General features: G+C 42.6%; 1 protein-coding gene across 2 annotated transcripts; it reads left to right on the top strand.

Annotated features, from left to right (window-relative positions):
• Window positions 1-374: 374 nt before the first annotated feature.
• Window positions 375-19799, top strand: LMO4 (LIM domain only 4). 2 transcript variants are annotated; one of them, XM_075039077.1, is made up of 5 exons: window positions 375-1079; window positions 3434-3672; window positions 10618-10714; window positions 11082-11237; window positions 17264-19799. In XM_075039077.1, exons 2-5 carry the CDS (start codon window positions 3437-3439, stop codon window positions 17282-17284), a joined length of 510 nt encoding a protein of 169 aa, XP_074895178.1. In that variant the 5' UTR covers window positions 375-1079; window positions 3434-3436; the 3' UTR covers window positions 17285-19799. The 2 variants fall into 2 exon arrangements, with proteins under 2 accessions (XP_074895178.1, XP_074895180.1); XM_075039079.1 differs by lacking the exon at window positions 17264-19799 and adding an exon at window positions 15376-16116 and having other exon boundaries at window positions 397-1079.
• Window positions 19800-20093: the final 294 nt, after the last annotated feature.

Genomic DNA, 20093 nt, shown 5'->3' with positions numbered 1-20093 from the left:
GCCGCCGTCGGCCGGGCGGAGCGGGCCTGTCCTCGGCGGCGGCCGGCTCGGGGGCAGCCGGGACGGCCCCGCGCCGCCAAGTTTCTCAACTGGTGGCCAGGAGCGGAGCGGGGCGGGCGGCGCCCTAACGGCCGCGCGCGCGCTCCTCTCCTCAGCGCCCGGGCGGGCGGCGCGGCCACTGCTGCCCACCTGACTCCCTCCTTCCTCTCCATTCCCCTCCTCCTCCTCCTCGCCCCCTCCCTTTCTCTCCTTTTTTTTTTTTTTCCTCCCCTTTCACTCATTCCTTTGTCTTCTCGGGGATTGGCAGGTTTTATTATTCCGCCTGAACAAGCCGGGGGCGGATTGGCTGCGGCGGGCTGACGGCGGAGCCGAGCCGGAGTGTAGTTGGGATTCTGCTCTGTCAGTAACACATGTGTGAGGGGCAGCGGGGAGCACACGCACACGGACACACACACACACACACACCACGCGCGCGCGCGCGCAGGGACACACGCACTCTCCCACTCCACACACACACGCTCACGCAGGCAGAGGGGCCTCCTCGCCGCGTCCTGCCAGCGCCGCCGCCGCCGCAGGATCCCCGGCAGCAGCTCCGCGCCCGGCCCCTCGCAAACTCGCCGGCTCTCGCCCTCTCCTCTGAGGCGCTTCGGCGGGCCGCGGCCGGCCGGCTCCGCGCCGCGGGAGGCTCGGGAGCCGCCACAGCCCAGAGAAGGGGGCGGAGGTGGGGGGGGGCGGGGGGGAAGCGGTACAAAGTGAAGCCACATTGCCAAACTTACCCGGCGATTGCAGCAGCGAGCGGCGGCGGCGCCCTGCGTGTGCAGCTCAGCGGCAGGGACTGAGCTCTGCAGCTCCCCTCCCGGGAAGCGGGAGCTGGAGGAAGGACCCAGGCAGACGCCTCTCATAGAAATATCTATATTTTTCCAGCCTGGGCTGCCCCTTCCCGGGCGGGGGGGCTCCCTCCAGCGCTCCCGAAAGCCAGAGAGAGGGCGAGCGCTGTGTTTGTTTCTTTGCAAGGAGACCTCCTCAGGCACCCCGAGCGGCGTTGCTCCCCGGCCTTTTGCAATATAGAGGGGAAGCAGGTAAGAAGTGCCGGTAATTACCCCTTATTTTCCAGCGTGCGTACGTGCGTGCGGTCGCATGCCCGCGCCCCCTGCCCCGCCGCCGTCCCGCGCTGCCGGCCGCCGCGGCGGAGGGGCGCGGAGCGGGGCGCCCCGGGCGCGGGGGGAGCCGCGGGCCCCGGGCATTGTCGCGGCCCCCGCGTACAAAGCCTGGCGGCGGCCGCCGCTCGGGGCGGCTTTCCTTTCCCCCCTTTCCAGCTGCCGCCGGGAAAGGGCTCTGCCTGCCTCGGCTGTGAATGGAGGGGACGCGGGGAGGGGGGGGGGGCGGGCGGCTGGGGCACCCGCTTCCCCGTAGTAAACACTGTTCTGAAACAGTGGCAGAAAAGATCAAAGTGAGCTCTCTGTTTCTCTCCTCTCCAGTTCCCTTCCTGCCCCCCACACGGTCTTTTGTTTCAATCCAGGAGAAATCCGGTGAATCACCTAATTAAAACCAAGACATGAATTAAGCATCCATTTTTGTACTACAAATTGCCAGCTCTCTGCTTGTCCCTCCCTTGGTCTCCATTAAAAAAACACCAGAGACGCTGTTAAAAGGGGGGGTTATTTTGCCTCTAGCTTCCAGCTCTGCTTTCTATTTCACTGACTCCTATCCCAGGACCTAAATTGCTTGGCTGTGTAATTACTAGAGTAAGCCTATTTAAGTTAAAAGCTCCCCCCCCCCCCCCCCCCCCAACTCTAAATGAAACTTGATGAGGGCCCGTCCTTAGTTATCAAGGGAGTCACTTTCTGGTCAGTCCTCTTGATTCATCTTTTTAGATTTAATCAGCATTAAGGTATTGCTTGTCCTTAAGAGCTTTAGCTTAATGGGGTTACTGGATGGTTTTCTCAGTGTAACGTTTCCCGTTTTGTATTTATATATATTTGCCTTCGACAAAGACGGGCTAAGGTGGTGGCATGGAGTCTTTTTCTTTCTTTTAAGAAATCCGAAGTGATTTAAAGCGTAGGGAAACGGTTTAAAGACTCGGAGCAGGAAATGCAGATTCATTTAGGCTGTAGCTGGAAACTGTAACAAAAGGCAATTCCTTGAACAAATGCATCAGAAATCAATTTACATAAAGGTATATGATGCGTTCGGATAAATGCAATGCTAATGGCTTTTAGAGTGGTTTTCTTTCCAAAGTCTCGGGGTTTTTGTTACAGCTTAATTGGTGCAGTTCTTCTGGTTTATTGTGCGGTCACTGGACATACCTCCAGGTACTCTTTCTGAGGAAATGTGTGTTTAAAATCGGCCCCAGTTCTCTTCCTCCTGCAGCCGAGTTGGGCCAGTGGCAGGAAAAGTTCGTCCTCGCTGCTCTGGAGGTATCAGTCTGAAGGTCCTTAGCAGATAGCCAGATGCCTCGGCATGAGCACATACGGCTTACAAAGGACAAAGACAAAACATGCTGCTTAATTGGCAGTAAATAACTTGATCTTTTTATAGTATAAGTGACTAGAGGAACACCGGGAGTTTGTTGGACTCTGGATTGAAGGCAACAAATTAATCGGTTTAGAGTAAGCTTTATGAATTGATTCCTATATTATCTCTCGGTTGTCCTGCTTGCATAAAGCATTTATTAGAAAGTGAAAAATGCCGCTAGTAGCAGTTTTGGGGGTGGCCAGAGTAACTCCAGCCGGAGCGGTGCACTTCATCATTCTTCTGCTTTCCTATGGTCGGTAAACTTTTTTTTTTTGAGTAACAAAGCTTTAGCATTTAAACTGCTGTTCAAGGGCAGATTAGTGAGACAAAAGTTGAGTATGTTTGTGTAGGAAGTTAACAGGCGTCCTGAAGTTCAATGATCTATTATTCGGGCCAGTGTCCTCGGTGTGGAGTGTTTTCTTTGGGTGGTTTTATGTCTCCAAAATAAAACGCAAGAAAAACAAAATCCCGAGGTCTGGACGGCCGGTTCCGAGCCCCTCGTTACCGCCCCGAGCCTGCAGAGCCTCTCCTAGACTGAAAAACCAGTTTCACAACTTTTTTTTTTTTTTCCCCCACTCTTCACACACTTTTTTTTTTTTTCATAAGCAAAACAAACCCCGGGACTGTTCCTGACTTGTGAGCTGCAGCTGCACAAGCCCGGAGCGGGGGGGGCGGTGGGGGAAGCGCTGGCGGCGGGGCGCGCTCGCTCTGCTCGGCCCCCCCCGCCGGCCGGTCCCCCGCCAGCTGCGCGGCCCCGGGCCTGCCCCGTGCCACCCCCCCGGGCCCGGCCCGGCCCGGCGGTGCCCCCGCCAGGCCCCGGGAGCGGCGCTGGCCCCGCCGCGGGCGAAGCGGGAGGCGGGCGGGGTGCTGGGCGCCGCCGGCCCGTCCCTGACCCGCCTCCGGCCCTCTCTCCGCGCAGGCCATGGTGAACCCCGGCGGCAGCTCGCAGCCGCCCCCGGTGACGGCGGGCTCCCTCTCGTGGAAGAGGTGCGCCGGCTGCGGGGGGAAGATCGCCGACCGCTTCCTGCTCTACGCCATGGACAGCTACTGGCACAGCCGCTGCCTCAAGTGCTCCTGCTGCCAGGCCCAGCTGGGGGACATCGGCACCTCCTGCTACACCAAGAGCGGCATGATCCTCTGCAGAAACGACTACATCAGGTGAGGCGGCGGCCGGGCTGGCGGGAGCCACTTTCCCCCTTCCTCCCTGCCTTTTTTTTGTTTTTCTCCCCCCCCCCCCCCCCCCCGCTTTATTTCTCGGGGTGGGTAGGTGCGCGCGGGGTGGGGGGGTGGGCTGGCTCAGGATCGCTCCTTCATGAGGAGTGGAGAGACGTGCGGGTGCGGATGCTAGCGCCTAGCCCAGGGCGCAGTTGCGACTGCCAAGTGGAGGGAAGAGTTGGGAGGGGGGGGGGCGCGGAACGGCGACTGTAACTTTAAAGTGGTTTGTCAGCACAAAACAAGTCCTAACTAAAAATAAACAGCAATCAGAGAGGCTAAATTAATCTGCTTTGTTGTAGTGTTGAAGGAGAAGTGTGCATATCTGAACGGTAAATGTTAAAATCGTAGAGCTTAAATAAGGCTGTGGCAGAGGTGCGAAATAATGAAATGCCTGCCTTTAGTATCTGATTAATTATGATATTTACATAAGCACCTTTAAACTCCTTTGAGTGGAAACAGAATGACTCATTCTCTGTTCTCCTTGTGAAAGAGCTGATTAACTGTCAGTTGGAGGGCCACCGATTCTACTTATAGACCAAACCGGTGGTATGATGTTTGTCTTCGCATTTGTTACAGAGAAGCTTTGAACCGACGTTTTTCTTAACGTCCAGTATAGAAAATGCAGGGGATAGGAGAGGAGGGATATGCTCTTGCCCTTTATTTCTCATCTCTTTCTTTTTTGAAGCTGTTGGCTTTTAAATGCCACAGATTTGGGTAGGGGGAACTAAGCCTTATTAATCTTGCATCTGTTGGGGTACAGTAAGATTACGCAGAGTATCCCTTCCAACGAGTTTCTAATATAATTAATAGAAAGAATTCATGAGGTCAGGTGCCCGTACGATCTTTTCAGGTGAACTCAAGCTACTTAAACTCATTAATTTAAAAGGAGGCATTTTGAAGGATTACACATTTAATTTGAGTAAATGGTTTGATAGACTGATGCACATGAATGCTTCAAGGAGGTGTTCTATTTCAACATTCAGTAATTAAAAAAAACAACAAAAAAGCCCCATACCTTCCCGGCATAGCAGAAATGCTTAGTTAAAACAAATTGTGTTTTGTTTAAATGCTTCTGGCTTCTCATTTACAGTAAATGTGAAGGGTTAACCCAGGTTTTTCCTTCTACCTGATGGTCAAAAAGTTCCACTTTCTTTCATCCTTCCAGGAAAAAAAACCAAACTGAAACAAAAAAAAAGCCCCAGCTACCAAATGTTACGAGTTTGCTTACCTTGTAAAACTTGACTTCCATTTGGGCAGATCAGGACTGTACTGAATGTGTGCGTGCATATGCCTGGAGACCTCCTTAGTCTAAAAAGACAGAGTTAGGACTTGGTTACTCTGACAGTGTAGCCTCTGTCCTGATACATGGCTGCATCGTGGGTCAGTTAAGTAGGTGAAACAGCTCCTCGGTATCTTTGAGGAGTCAGAGCCTTAGCTTTGCTGGTTTGGGGGGTGTTTTTTAGAGAGAAATGCTAGAAAATTGGCACACGGGGGGTTTTCAGTGGTGCTTTTCGGTCATCATCCTAAGCAACAAGCCTAAACCTGGCAGAATTGTGATTAAATAGAGCAGAACGGTGTTAGGGAAAGAGTCTCGTTTGAAGTGGAAAAATTGACACTACTGTTAAGATGCACTGAATAGTACAGATTCATCACTCGACCAACACCATCAAACAAACCCTCATGTCTGATTACTACTAATTAAAAAGAGAAGATGCGTCCACTGTATCCCAGAGGCAAGTTCAGGCAAGCTTATCGCAGTCCTCTGGTTTTGTGTTGCCAAAAATTAATACTCGTTTATTTTAATGTAGGCGATTATGAATAGGATGCTTTATCAGATGAGGGTTTTGAATTGATCTCCTTGTTCTATCGCCTGACTTCTCTTTAGATCTGTGTAATTTGACTTGCAAAAATAACTCTGACAGATGCTTGCTGAAACTTGAACTGGACACCGTACACTCGAGGTGGGGTAGGATGGTCTGGCCCTGCCAGGGCTGAGTTAAGTTGGAGCTTTCCTGCTGGAAACGGACTTCACAGGCTTCCACGTGGGTTGTGCGGGCGTGAGCAAGGCCCTCGCCCTTTTCTTGCTCGAAATGGCCTCATTTGGTTGTGGAGGCAATGCCACCCATTTGGCAGCGAGTCTCTCCGGTTCCCCTCTGCCATCCTCCCCCCTCTTAATTTTCGGTAGGGCTTTTGCGGCGGCACATTCACTTCCCCAGGCAAGAGCCACGGGCCCAGTCCTTAATTGGAGACGCGGGGCATGCTAGACACGACTAACAAAATGAGAAAGAGGATTGATCGGCCCGGCAGGCGCCAGGTGAAAGGGACTTGACTCCTTCGGGCCAAGACCACGGGGCCGTTTATTAATGAGCTTTTTAACCGTCTGAGGTTGTATGTGTGTTTTTTTTGTTGTTGTTTAAACAACACACCACTCCCCTTTCCCTCCCCCCCCCCAAACGCGACAACAAATTAGCCATAGAGCTACAGCGGCAGCTTTCACTGAAAGCCAAGGTTCCTGGGAAAAGAGAGGGGGGCGAAAACCCCAGTGCCTTTCCCTCCCTCCCTCCCCACCGCGAGCAGCGCGCTTGCAGGGAGGGGAGCGCAGCGCAGCCCAGCAGCCCTCCCAACCTTAAGATGCCAGATAAAGCAGCAGCGTGGCAGCGAATCCGCACAATTAAAAGCTTTAATTAGTGTCTCCTCCATTTTCTCTTAGTTCTGATAGGTTTTATCTAATGAGATCTGGTCCCTGGCTTAGATCTGCTCGGAATGACGTGTCCGAAATGAATGAGAGCCGCGTCGCAAACAAAACATTTAATTAACAAAATTGGCCTCTAAGAGAGAGCAGGGAGTGGTGGGGAAGGGGAAGCGGGGGGAGGCTGCCCAGGCGCGTCTTAAAGGGGCAGCGCCCGCGGCCCCTCCCTCCCCTCCCCGAGCAGCCCGCTCCGCGCCGCGCGGCGTGGGCGCCGCCCGCCCGGCCCCTTCGGCGGGGGGTGCGTGGGGCCGCGCCGGGGCCGGGCAGCCGCCGTGTGCGCCGCGCCGCCGCGGGGCGGGGGCCGGCAGGCAGCGGGTTCATTTCCCTGGTAATCAGCGGCAAGCTGCTATATTCAGGGAATGCTGTCCCTTTAATTGAACAGGCTAGGTAATTAAATGGCACTTTTCCAATAGGACGTGCTAGGTAAATCTAATAGTTGGTTATTTAATATCACTTTGAAGTCTGCCCACTCAAGCACAATGACAGCACAGGAGCATGTGAACTATTAGCTAGGAAAAAAAAAAAGCCAGGATCTCAAAAATTAATTAAATCGCATGCAATTTAGGGGGAACGTTTATCTTGATTTGTCATAACAGAATTAATTCAAGGCCTCCAATTCACTTGGGGGCAGATCTGTTACTCTGAATTAACCAAGCGTAATTTGGCTGGGTTTTTTTTTGTTGGTTTTATTTTTTTTTTTTTTCCCCTTCCCCTTCTCTAATGCAGCACTTGCCATTATGCACAGCCCCCCTTTTAAGTATCAATAGCTTCTGGTGCTTTTAAGGTGCTTGGTCTCTAGTTATTCTGAAGTACCTTTAATGGACTTAGCTCCAGGCGTAATTTCTGTGTTGCCTTTCTTTGTTACATTTAATATAGCTAGTGCAGAATTTAGATTAAATATAGGGATTGTACAGAAACACCAATCGCTTCTGGATCAGTAGGTCTGGATGTGCATTTCTCTTTGCTAGACCTTGGACATATATATTTGTGGGCACAAATGTGCACCATGTTGTGCAAGAACCAGAGCACTTAAATCTGTCTCCACGATTTTAGAAACAACTGGAACCTCATTTTGTTAGTCTAAGTTGCTAGAGATGTGTTTCTGCTGATACTGAATTTTGAGCAGCAGGATGGGAAACTTGGCTGAAAAGGTTTCTCGCTGCCTTCATTCCCACTCTAGTGAAAGTTCTGAGGGGGGAGGGGGTGAAAAGGCACCAAAACAAAACCCAGGAGCGTTTGTGTGTTTGGGGGTGTGGGGAATGCTGTGATGGAACCACAGAGTAGTTAATTTAAGGTGGCTCAGTGAAGTGCTGCTAAGTGTAGAAGCGCTGCCTTGTCTGTATAGGGAACCTCTTGATGTTTGTGATTGATTGCATTGCCCAAATGTTGAAATATTAATGACCTTCTTGGACTGAGGACCCAAAGAGGAAACTGAAACCAATTCTGTCATCACAATTAAAGAGTCCCCTGGCTTTAATTAGCCTGACCTGGGGTATCTCTACCCATTGCTGCAGTTAAAGAGAAAAGAGCCCATTAAAGTCCAGTCTGAGACCGATAGCTACTTAATTGAGCACCTAAAGCCTCAAGCCTTTTAAATCAAATACTGTCCTGGACAGTCCCCCTGGTTAGATAATTAGCTCTCCAGCCTCTCAGAAACCATGTGAAACAACTTTTTCAGTAAAGAATAGGTACTGTGAAAGACTTCCTTTACTGGTAAGGAGGAATAACATTTTTTTTAAAAGATAAAACCTTTTTCCTGTTAATGGTATTACAGAACAAAACCATTCAATAACAGTAGAGAAGGAAAAATAAGCTTAATTTTCCTGGTAAATAATACAAGGCAGCAGAAAGGTGTTCTGACCTTGCATGTAATTTTTAGGAATTTTAGCAGAAGATTCAGCTGAAGTGACTTCCCAAAACAGAATTGTTCTGGGAATGTGCTTAGGGAAAACCTAAGATGTGTGGAAAGCCTCTGGATTAGTTTGACTCCATTTATTAGAATTCACAGACATTCAAGGTGTACGACCACTTCTAGTCAGAGAGAATTGTATAACAAATGAATGCTTAATGAAGACAAGTAGTGCAACGAGATCAGTGTTCTGAAAGCTGTGTTTTCAGTTGGGTGGTGCAGTTGTACGGAGGGTTGTGTGAGACTGACCGCTCACCAGGTTCAGATTCTCCCGGACAAGTAACATTGTCTGTTCATCTTTGCCTTTCTTCCTCCAACCTACCCAGCAATGCCCTTGTCGCCACCCCCTCACCCTAGATTTTTGGATCTTTGCTCTGGAAATGTAACAGTGCCTTGCCACCTCCTCTTGCAGTGCTTCCCTTGCACCTTTTCTACGTGCCAACTTCATTACTGCTAACAATGGAGGAAGAAAAATGCATATCGTAAAGCTTTGGAAGTAACCTCAATACATCCTGTAACTACTCGGAACTGGTCCTGATTTAGAAGATGCCCTAATAATGGACCCTTAGTTTCCAGACAGTTTAGTCCCTTTGGCTGGAGGTCCTGACAATGTATTAGTTCAGCTTTCCCTTTGTAACCACTGTGATTCTGCAAGAACGTGTCAATGTGTCGTGGATCTCAGACTAATTAGTTTTGAAATGGAGTTTTGATTGAACTCTTCAAATCGATGCTGCTGCAAAATTTGTTTCTCAGCTTCCTATTAAAAGCCATCTTAAGGGGCAGTTTTACTACTCTCTCTGTCGTTCAGTCGATACATTTAATAACAACTTACAGGCTATTTTCAATAAAGTGGCGACAGCAAATTAGTAGTTTGAACATGACAAGCCTCCTCTGCAAGCTCAGATTCTGAAAATTCAAAGCAATTATTTTTATACAGAGGCACACTGCAATCATTCAGATTACGGGTATTCTGTTGTAATGCGTCTCCTAGGTTGACACAAACAGAATTTTATGACTTTATTTGGACAGGAAGGAGATGCAAATATTAATATTTATTATGACACCAATACGCTAATTTGTAAATCCTATTACTATGTTTTACATCGTGCAGAGAAGTGGGTCTGTGACCCTGCCAGCTAGTTCAGTTTCCCTTTTTACTGTGAAGTGATTGTGGTAGTCTTTATAAATATTTGTGTATATTAGAGACGTGCGCAAAAGCAAATAAAGGTTTTCTAATTCTAGCTAATGCAGCCTGTAAAAGTAGAACTCAATAATCATTATTGTATTATATTTTGAATCGATGCGTTGTACCTTTAAATGGATTTGAAGAATTATGTATATATTTTTCTTCACTCTTCTGCCTATTTTCCCCCTCCCCCCACTGCCTGTGCCCCCCCCCCCCAATGGCAGATGTTGTGGTCTCATTTGATTGCATAGGAAAACTGCAGTGATACAGCAAACACCCAGAGAGATATGATGACAAATGGGTCCAGATCCCGGTAAATTACTTTCTGCTCAAATCGAAATTTCATTCAGTTTGTTGCTAGCAGAGATGAAGTAATCTAAATTGTGGACTCAGGAGCAGATAGAGGGAAGTTGGAGCAAGCATTTCATTATCAAGAGAGAGAGAAGGTTAGGATGAAAGAGATGAGCAGAGGCAAATCTAAAGTGTTGACACCATGATTGAAAAGGTTAACCCATACACATTATATATCAACCTGGATAGCAGAGAGTTTCTAATGGAAACTCCGCACTGATGGAGGTTTACTGGAGTTTCAATACACCGAGCATGATGTCTTCTTAGATATACAATCAAATCCTCTTAACCCTTTTGATGACTCATATCTCAAGATATGATTAAAGTACAAAAGAGTTCTTCATATAATTTCAAGGACACAATGCATTTAAACTCCAGTCATGAATTGTATCTTTTTTTTTTTTATGATGAACCCAGTAATCTGATAAAATGTGTGTAGTACAGAATTGTTTGTGTTTCTAGAGGTGTAAGTCAATATTTCTGATTAAATCCTGTGTAACCACGTCCAAGGTAGGGTGAAGCTACCAGTTGTTACACAAAACCCATACTTTTTCATATTATGACACGTAAGCAAGTTGGAAGATGGGGGTCAGAAGTCTAAAACAGTTGTGTAATAAACCATTGCAGTGATGCGCAAAAATGCTTAGAGCCTCCCATGTATCAAATTATTCATGATCATCACCTCTGTTTCAGGTTATTTGGAAATAGTGGTGCTTGCAGTGCCTGTGGACAGTCCATTCCTGCCAGTGAGCTGGTCATGAGGGCACAGGGCAACGTCTATCATCTTAAGGTGAGGGGTTTTTTTTCTATGTACTTTGTTATTTTTTTTTTTAGTAGCTGATTATTACTGCTTTGCTTCTTTAGTGTAAAATCTGCATCTGCTTATGAATGAAAAGCAAAGCAATAACTAGAAATATGAGTATATATTATAAAGCTTCCCTTAGTCTGTAGCTTTGTTCCCTCATAATCGGTAAAACTATACTTGAGTTATGTACTGCATAGTCCCAACAGGTAAGACTAATGCCATACTTGGAGATACTAGAAACCAAGCAGCTTCATATCTCAACTGTACTTGCAGTCTCTGAAGTGTAATTTTCAAACCCGCAGCATACTTAATTTGTGCTGTAGTTTCACTTGCTGTCTCTTTCCTTTTTCAGTGTTTTACATGCTCTACCTGCCGGAATCGCCTGGTCCCTGGAGATCGGTTTCACTACATCAATGGCAGTTTATTTTGTGAACATGATAGACCTACAGCTCTCATCAATGGCCATTTGAATTCACTTCAGAGTAATCCACTACTGCCAGACCAGAAGGTGAATACTCAACAATTACTAATAAGCTTTATTAGAGCTAAATGAAGATCAATTTCTTTTCATTCTAATAGTGGACATTCCCCACCCCTACAAGGAGACCTTTAAGTAACTGAACTTACCTTAAATAACTTAGGCATGGGGTATGGTGAGAAAATACTAACCTTTTAGATATGACATATAGGGTGAGTCAGTTTATTTTGGTTTGGGCATGTGCATCTGTACAGCTGTTGAACTCCTTATGTACAAAGTGAAATGGAGAGCATACATTAATATAAACTCTTAACAAAGAGAAGTATTTTATTTTATAATCTTGAAATTAAGGGCTACAAGAGAGCAGGTTTCTGTGGGAGGAAAATTAGATCCTTTAATGTGGAAATAAATGTCTTGTGAAGAGAAGGTTCCTGAACTAAACCGATGTATTTCACTTTAGTATTAAGGTTTTAGTTGAGGAAGCATGCTGGGGTACTCTTTCAGAAGTATTTTCTTGTCTGTTTTGTATGTCATAACTCAGATTTGAAAACCAAAGTGCTATTTTCTTATCGTTCCATAACACTAATAGCTCAACTAGAGATTGTATATCTCTGTGGTTGATAGCTCTTGGTTTCTAGCTAAATGAGTAAATAATGACTGTACAAATCATACAGAGAAGAAGAAGAAAAAAAATTCTGATCAACAGTTGTCCTGTAACTCTGAAACTAGATAGTTTTAGATCTATTTTAATCTCCTTAATAAGTCCTAAAGCTATGCAAGTGAGTGCATTTTGATAACTGCTGTGCCTAATTTGTAACAATTACTGTCAACCTTGAGTTAAGAGACTGTTCATTCCACCCTGGTCCAGAAAAGAGTGAATGTATGACTCTTGCACATAATTTTATTCACATCATATTTCATACTGATTATGTATTGATGACATTGATTCATTTACTCTTTACAGCGCCACTTGCATGGATATTAAATCTTATTGACCACAGATGAATTTTAATTTCAGATTGGTGATAGATTTTTCCATCAGCTCTGATAGTATATTTGACTTTTTCATCATTAACCCAGGCAATCACACAGCACTGAGTTATTGCAATGAAACAAAAAGTGCACACTTCAGTTGGTAATTCTTTATAGATTTACAATAGGAACTTCATTAATGTCTGTAAGGATCACAAAAAATAACATTTGTCTGCAAATAGGAATTTGGAAGATTAAAAAAATCTGGGACAAATGCTAGGCTGACCTGTTCTGTAATGTACAGAATATTTTTTAGTGCTTTCAGTTAGTGGAGAAATATGTCCAAGAAAACACAAAATGGTTTTTAATTTCCATGATTTTTTTTTGTTGTGTTGCTACATTTCAATATCTTTGTTTGCTTTTTTTTCTGTGCATAAATTTACTGATTAATTTTAAGTATTCTTTCAAGTCTTATACAGTGAATGTAATTACATCAAAATAAAACATGGACCTTTTTTATTTACTTAATTTGTCAATCGAGGTGATGAGAGAGTTGAGTACAAAAGTCCTATATAGTTAGGCAGAACAAAGATAATTAAGATTGGAGGAGAATGTGCAGCCTCTTCTCAAGGAAGTACAAATACAGTTAAAGATTCATAGATTTATACTGTTGTGAATTTTAATGAAACAAATCTGTAATATAGACTAGCTAGCAGTGAATCTGTTAAATGAATATTTGTAGGTATCCCATTTCAAAATATAGGTAAAACCATTCATCTTTATACACTGCAGTAAAAGGTTTACCATTCTGAGAGAGTGGTTTATCCACTTGTCTTCTACGAATGTAAAGTTTAATGTAACTTCAAATAGGTGTCTAAATTGTCATTTAGTTTTATCAGTTTCTTACTATGCCTTAGCAAAACATAAAAATGATTTAGTTGCAGTAAAAGCAGTAGACATGATGAGGAACATAGAACATGGAAAAGAGAAGTAATATTGGACTGGGCTTGCAGAGCTCACGGCTGTAGACACTTGGTAGAAGCTAAATGCAGAGAAAATAGTGAGAACAGGTTTTATATTAGTTCCTGTCACTATTAACTGCATTGCTACAGTCAATGAAGAGGTATTAGGGAGAAGATTGGGGGGAGGGATTATAGTTTGGGGGTTTTTTTCTTTATAATATAAACACTCTAGAAAATAGTGTAAGTTCTCCTACCAGTTTTCAAAGGGAAATTGCGGAGCACCTGAGCCCCAGAAAAGTGAAATATAGTTGAGGAGATAGGTTGATAATTCATGGATTTGTCAGATTTCTGGAGTTTGGGAAGCTACAGGGGCAGGTGCCAAAAGGGTTGTGTGTTATATGTTGGCTTTTTAACAGGCTAAAGATGTTTACATCAGAGATGTTTTCCAGAAAGCTGTGTGTTTTAGGGCCACTAATTAAAAATGTTCTTCCATTATGACGGAGTTGACTGTAACAGGTACTTTTTACTAAACATTAAAGATCAGTCTCCAGGTTATTCTACCGCTAGAGATTATCGACATAGCAGAATATCCACAGGGTTTTTTATTAAACTGGAGAGTTTGAGAGATACTCCCAGCATTAAACCACATTTTTGTCGCGTATGTGAAGGTGACAGTTATGAACTCACTGTTGTCTTAATATAGTTTATGGGTTAATAGCTATTGGTGATTGGCGCAGGCAGAAAGGATTGCATGACCTAACTTAGTTTAAAAACTTGCTTTTGTTTTTAAGGAGGCAGCTGCAGTGATGTTGGCTATTCCTGCCTTTTGCCTCCCTGAGGCAATTCACACATGTAAATTATAACTTCCCATCACTTGCTATGTAGTTTGAAAAAAAAAACCCTGTTTTCTCTAAACTCGGTACTGCTTGCCTACAGAATGCAAACTCTTAGTTTGTGATGTCCTGTGTGCCGTTTCATTTGAAGGGGCTGTACTGTCAAGAATTCTCTAGGCTTTTTCGGTAGTGGTAGTATTCCTGTAGTATTTCTTGTCTGCAACAGTATTACCACCTACTAAAAGTGTAAATTTTCCACTGGTTGGCAATGTTCGTAGCAAACGTGTCTTCAGCTTCTATACTTTTAAATAAAGTATGAGTTAGATTACATATCAGAGAAGATCTTAAAAATCTTCTAGTTTACATATCACTCAACAATTCCCTTGTAGTTACATAATTGGTGTTGTCTGTGTCCATAGTAGAAGATATTTGATGCTCATTTATTAAATATGCTTGCTGGCTGCTCCCTAATCTTTGTTCTGGACAGACAAATTACCTTTCTCACACTGAGCTTCAGCTCTGGGGAATTAAACCTCCAAGCCTCTACTACTTTAATTAGCTTGAAAGTGGGGGGTTGCAGTTACTAATAGACCTCAGGCTTTTAGTAACTTAGAGAAAGGGTGAAAAAGAACTTCCTGGGAAGCGCAAAATGTCATTTAAAAACCATAAAAATCTAATATATATTATTTCATTTTGGTAATTGCAAACAGATTGTATTTGAAGACTATGGATGATCATTTCTATTTTATCCATGAAAGTTTAGATTTTTATTGAGTTAGACACTTTTAATTATCGCAATTCATTAACACCAGTGTGAAAGCGCGTGTTTGACTTCATATATTAAAATGTTTATGTAACATTAACTAACATACCAGATGAGGAATTTTAAAGGGGGGGGGGGGCAAAATCCTGAAATATCTATATTTAGCTCTTGTGCAATGCAGCATATTAACCAAAGTTGCCTTGGGAGGATATTGGCTGTACTTCTTATTTGCTTTACACACTATTTCTTCCAATTATAAGATCATATTGCTGGCTTCTTCAAAGGCATGGCGTAATGTTTCTTCCCTTTTAAAAGGGGCCCAGAAAACCCACCTTATTCACTGTACAATTTGTTACCAGAAAGTACACTTATTTATTGTTGTCTTCCCCCCTGCCCGCCCCCTCACCCCCCGCTCTTTTTAGTAGTGAAACTGCGGAAAGTGTTTGCTTTTTGCTATTTGAAGTTGAAACGTTAGCAGCATGAATGAATAGTGTAGAAAGCCTTAATCAAGTCACAGTTGGAAAGTAATCTAATAAAAGAGAGATTAGTGAATAAGGAAAAGACAAAAGCAGTCATGTTGCAGTTTCCTATCTCAAATTTAGTATTCTAGCTAAGATACCCATTTTTATTTCTTACAGGTCTGCTAAAAGGTCAGAGTAATGCAGAATGCGTGCCTTCATCTCAAATTTTGTTCATCACAGATGGATCCCATGTCTCCAAGTAGACAAGTCACCTTTGTAGCTAGCATCAATGCCAGCTCCATACCATTGCACCTTCTTTATTCTTGATTGCCCTTCCCACATTTATTGGTGTATTAAAATGACTGAATATGAACATTAAGGACTCCATGAACCTGGGCTAATGGGAGACTGTAGAGAAAATGAAAAAAGATCCACCGGAGGACATCTTGGGGGGGGCGGGTGGGGAAGATGACTAATGAAGCTAATTAAAAGAAGCATTGAAATCTGCTTTCTACCCTCATTAACAATTAGCAGGGCACTGGCCAGTTTGTACCCTGTGTTTTACCTTAACAACATTCTATTTGCTCTTTGTATATTTAAGTGTTGTAAGGAAATGTGTTTCAAACTGAACATGAGATAAAGATGTGGCTTTTGTGATATTCTATCACAAACACTTTTATTGTATCTCTGTAAAATACAATGTATGTATGCATGTAAGTGTTTTTGTCCTAATGTTGCTACTTCCCATGGCAAAAAAAAAAAAAAAAGAAAAAAAAAAAGTCAGGCTCATAGCAGCTACTGTGTAGAAATTTTCACCTACTTCTAATTTGCTGAATGAAGAAAAATCTTTTATTTGTGATATTTTCAGAGACATTTGCTCTAGTATGGTGTATTTAAATAATAAAAAAGTAAAACAAACACTGAATTGAGTATGGGTTTTAGAAGCTTTTTTTTTTTTTTTAACAGCTACATTCAAAACATTATTCTGAAACTATATTTTAGGTAGTCATTACATTAATTGCCAATTACCTTTAAAAGCAGCTTTTTGGTTTGGGTGGTTTTTTTGTCTTATGCCAGTAAAGAATCTGTTAAACTACTTAACGGTGTTACTTTTGGCAAGGATACAGAGCACTACTTCAAAATGATCTTTATTTTTCATTGAGATTCTTAAATCTGGTAACAGCAAGTATATTATAATTCATATTGCAGTGAATTATGGTACGCATACAGGTATTGCGGTCTCTTTCTATCCTGTTCCTTTCTGCAGAATCATCTGTGTTAAGGGTGTGCATGTGTCTGTGAGCGTGTGAGCATGAGAGCGTATGTATATACTATAAGAGGTCAAAGAATAATAAAATAAAAAACCACAAAAGGTCTGTACCTCATGCTGAGCACTAGAATTGAGAATTCATAAAAAGGAATACAATAGCTATTCTGATCTGAACAACATAAAGTTGTGTTTGCTGTGGTAAGGGACTTAACTTTTCAACACTGATAATCTTAAGAAAAGAAAAACACGTTTCCTGGGCTATTTCCGAGAACTAACTGATCTCAAATATGATCTGTTCTCTGAAAGCAAACAAACAAAAACCACCACCACACCACACCACCCCCCCCCAAAGCAACAAAGCCTCCTCTAAAGCTTAGAAAGGGAGCAACTTCATTTAGTGGGGTTTTCCCATCAGCTGCTCAGTGGTAGAGCTGTGCAGAATAATTTTGAGAAAAAATTCTGACTTTTCATGTTTGTAGCAAGAATGCTATCATGGATCTATGGCTGTGCATTGCATGCCTTCAGTCAGAAAACTGCAAGCAAATGTGCATTTGCCGCAATTAATAACAAATCAATATTAACAGCTACTCTATTCTTATAGGAGACTAATACATTTGAAATACATCAGGATTATGTTTTCTTTTTTAATTCTGTTTTTGAGAAGGTGTTCACTGTTCAGCGTGCTTGGTTACGGAGTGAGCTTGACTTATTGTTGTTGTAATGCCGATACACAAAAAGCTGATTTATAGATTTGTCTGTCTAAACAACCAAGAGCAGATTTTTTTTTTTTTTCAGATTCTACTTCTTGACCTCTAGTATATTGGAGGTCTGCTGAATTTCTTCTTTTAACACTTCAGTGCTTGAGGAAAAATAGGACTGTCGCAGAGGAAAGAAAATGTCATCATGTACAGTATCAGACAGTGAAGACAAAAGAATTCTTGCATAACATATAAAGCAATAAAATGAAGCTATGTATGACTTTTTAATTAAATGCACTTACATATTTTTAAAATAAGTTTCTAAGCTTTTTGATCTGGCATTAAAGTCTTTGGGTAGAGTCCTGCAAATTGTGCTGCTTCAGTATCTTTGAAAAGACACTTGAAGTCATATGAATATAGAATTCAAGTTATTAGTGAGACTGCAGACATCTTTTTATGCTCTTTCAGTATAAGCACTCAAGGTACAGTGTTTAAATCTAACGTGTACAGATTTTTGGTTGTCCAATATAACCTAGAAGAGCTAAGAAGATAGCTAATAACTTCTAGTAAGTAATGTAGTATAGCATTTAGTGATGTAGAGGTTGAAGTTCATTAACGACTTTAAATAAACTATTATATGACTCGTTTGTAAAGCACAGCTACCTATTTAATAGCTTACTTTAAAAGCATTTCTTAAGTTGCAGACCTATAAGATTACAAATGTCACTCATGTTAGCATAATCCACATGCAAGTGATGAAGCCTTTGCTTTGATGTGCTAAATTGGAGGAGGACTAATGGAGCTATGAATATACAATAGAACATATTTAAGTAGTATTCTTGCTTTAGGTAAAACACTTTCTTGAAACCAGAGGCATTTCAGACAATAAAACAGACTCTAATGGGGACGGTAGGTGTGGATAGAAGGCTACCGGAAACACTTAGATTTGTCCTTATGTGAAAAATCACTTTTTTAGGAGATCTGTAAGGAAAAACATGTACTTGTTCACCTTTTATCACATACATTTACTACACTGAGGCTGAAATACACCCTCTGCATTTAGTGCTGCTGAAAAGTCATACAAATAATCATTCAGTAAGAGCTTCCCTCACTTTCAAAAATGAATGCTGTTAAAAAAATCAAAGGAAATACTACTAATCTGAAATCATCCTTGTGAACCTGGATAAAATGCTCTGTCTATACTGCATCTAAACGTCTCAATCATATAAATTGTCACTCTTATTAATGAAACAATTCTGTAAAAAGATTGCCCTCTAAATGGGTTTAATGTTTTTACCTATCCAGCTGTCTAGTTATGAGATTTACGCATCCTGGCAGGCAGTGGGACATTAAGCCTTTCCAAACCAAATTCTGTTTGCAACAAGATACTGTCTTTTCAGTCCTACATGATTTATCTTTAAATATTTTAACAGGTTAAGCAGTATCTTATGAAATATAAAATGAGACTGTCTTAACAAAATGAAGCCTATGAAATTAAGTCACATCTTTAGAATATTAACCACACTGAGTTTGACTCCGTTTTTCCCTGTTAGTTAACACTGATAAAATTTGCATCATCTAATTTTAGGGTAAATACTTAAAAAAAAAAAAAAGGGAAAAAAAATCATATACCGGCGTAGTATGACTTGCTATCAAGTACCGTCAGGCATTTCAAAAGATCATTTTAATTTAAATTTTTTTATCAAATTCTTTGGCTGGTAGTTACATGTCAAGTCTGAGGCTTTTTGCAAGGATCTACATTCTGAACAGCTCTATTAAAATAACATAAAATTGAGATCAGACCATTTATGTATATATTTTTTTTAAGTATTGTATTTCTTAAGTGTGAAATTATGTGTTCCAGCTCTGATTTCACTGCCTGAGCTTCCTGTACATGAAATACCAGATAACCATTGTTGCTGCTTGTTACTTTTAGTACCAGGTGTATGCCTACTGTCAGTCCAGCTAAGCCACAGAAGAGCTTATTGCAATTAAATAGCAATTTGTTTCTATGAAACTGCAATTAAAGTATTACTGATCAGCCATTTTAGATTGGCAGTGCTTTGACTGCATGTTAAACAGTGAGGAGCTCTCGATTTATTTCTGCAGTCTGAGCTGCAAGTAACAGTGAAGTGTAACACGCTCACCTATGTCCCTTGTCAAGTTGAAAGTATGAGTCCTCCGTGAAGCACTCTGATCTCATCACGAACATGCTGAGAGCAATGACAAGTCAGGGCTGATCTCTGTAAGTTGAACTTGCAACTTACAGGACCTGAAGTTATTACTGTTTTCTGTTCCTGTATAAGCAGGGATGTGTATGCTTCCTACAGGGGATGTTTTCAACTTCAGATTGATTCTGTTGAGAATGGACTGCAAGTTGTGGGCCGCAAGCCAATAACGTACTGCAGGTCCTGACTTGTTAGAGCTGTGTAAACAGGGCTACTCTATCTCCTTAATCACAACTAATAAAAGACTAGAAGAAAGCAATCAATTACCTTATAAGTTGTGGTGTGGTTTGTTGTTGGGTTTTTTTTTTTTAATAAAAAGCAGAAGTTTATCTGACACAGCTATTATTTTCCCACTTGTACAACAGATGAGACAGTTTAAGGCAATCTGATCGGCTTACCTGCGCGCACCCGGGGTTTGCTGGTGACTGTTCGCCTGCGACATTCCTGGGTAGCCACAGTGCTCCTGCCCCCAAGCCTGGCAGAACCCACCAGCCACCGCCTTGAGTCCCCCGCCAAGCTTGTAGCCGTTCGTGGTTGACTTGAAATCTGAAATGTAAATTTTTGGTGCAAATTAAAAACTTGTTTGTAAGAACTCAAAGAGGAATTAACTTTGTAGTGGTAATTATATTTCTTAATTATCACCATATTTTCACAAAGTCTGAGACATGTTAACTTTAGTTCCTGCATTTTTGCACAGTG

Source organism: Buteo buteo, chromosome 10 (assembly GCF_964188355.1).
Source record: "Buteo buteo chromosome 10, bButBut1.hap1.1, whole genome shotgun sequence".
Lineage (NCBI taxonomy): Eukaryota > Metazoa > Chordata > Aves > Accipitriformes > Accipitridae > Buteo > Buteo buteo.
The sequence above is the reverse complement of the archived record's forward strand: the minus strand, read 5'-3'. Positions and strand labels throughout refer to the sequence as shown.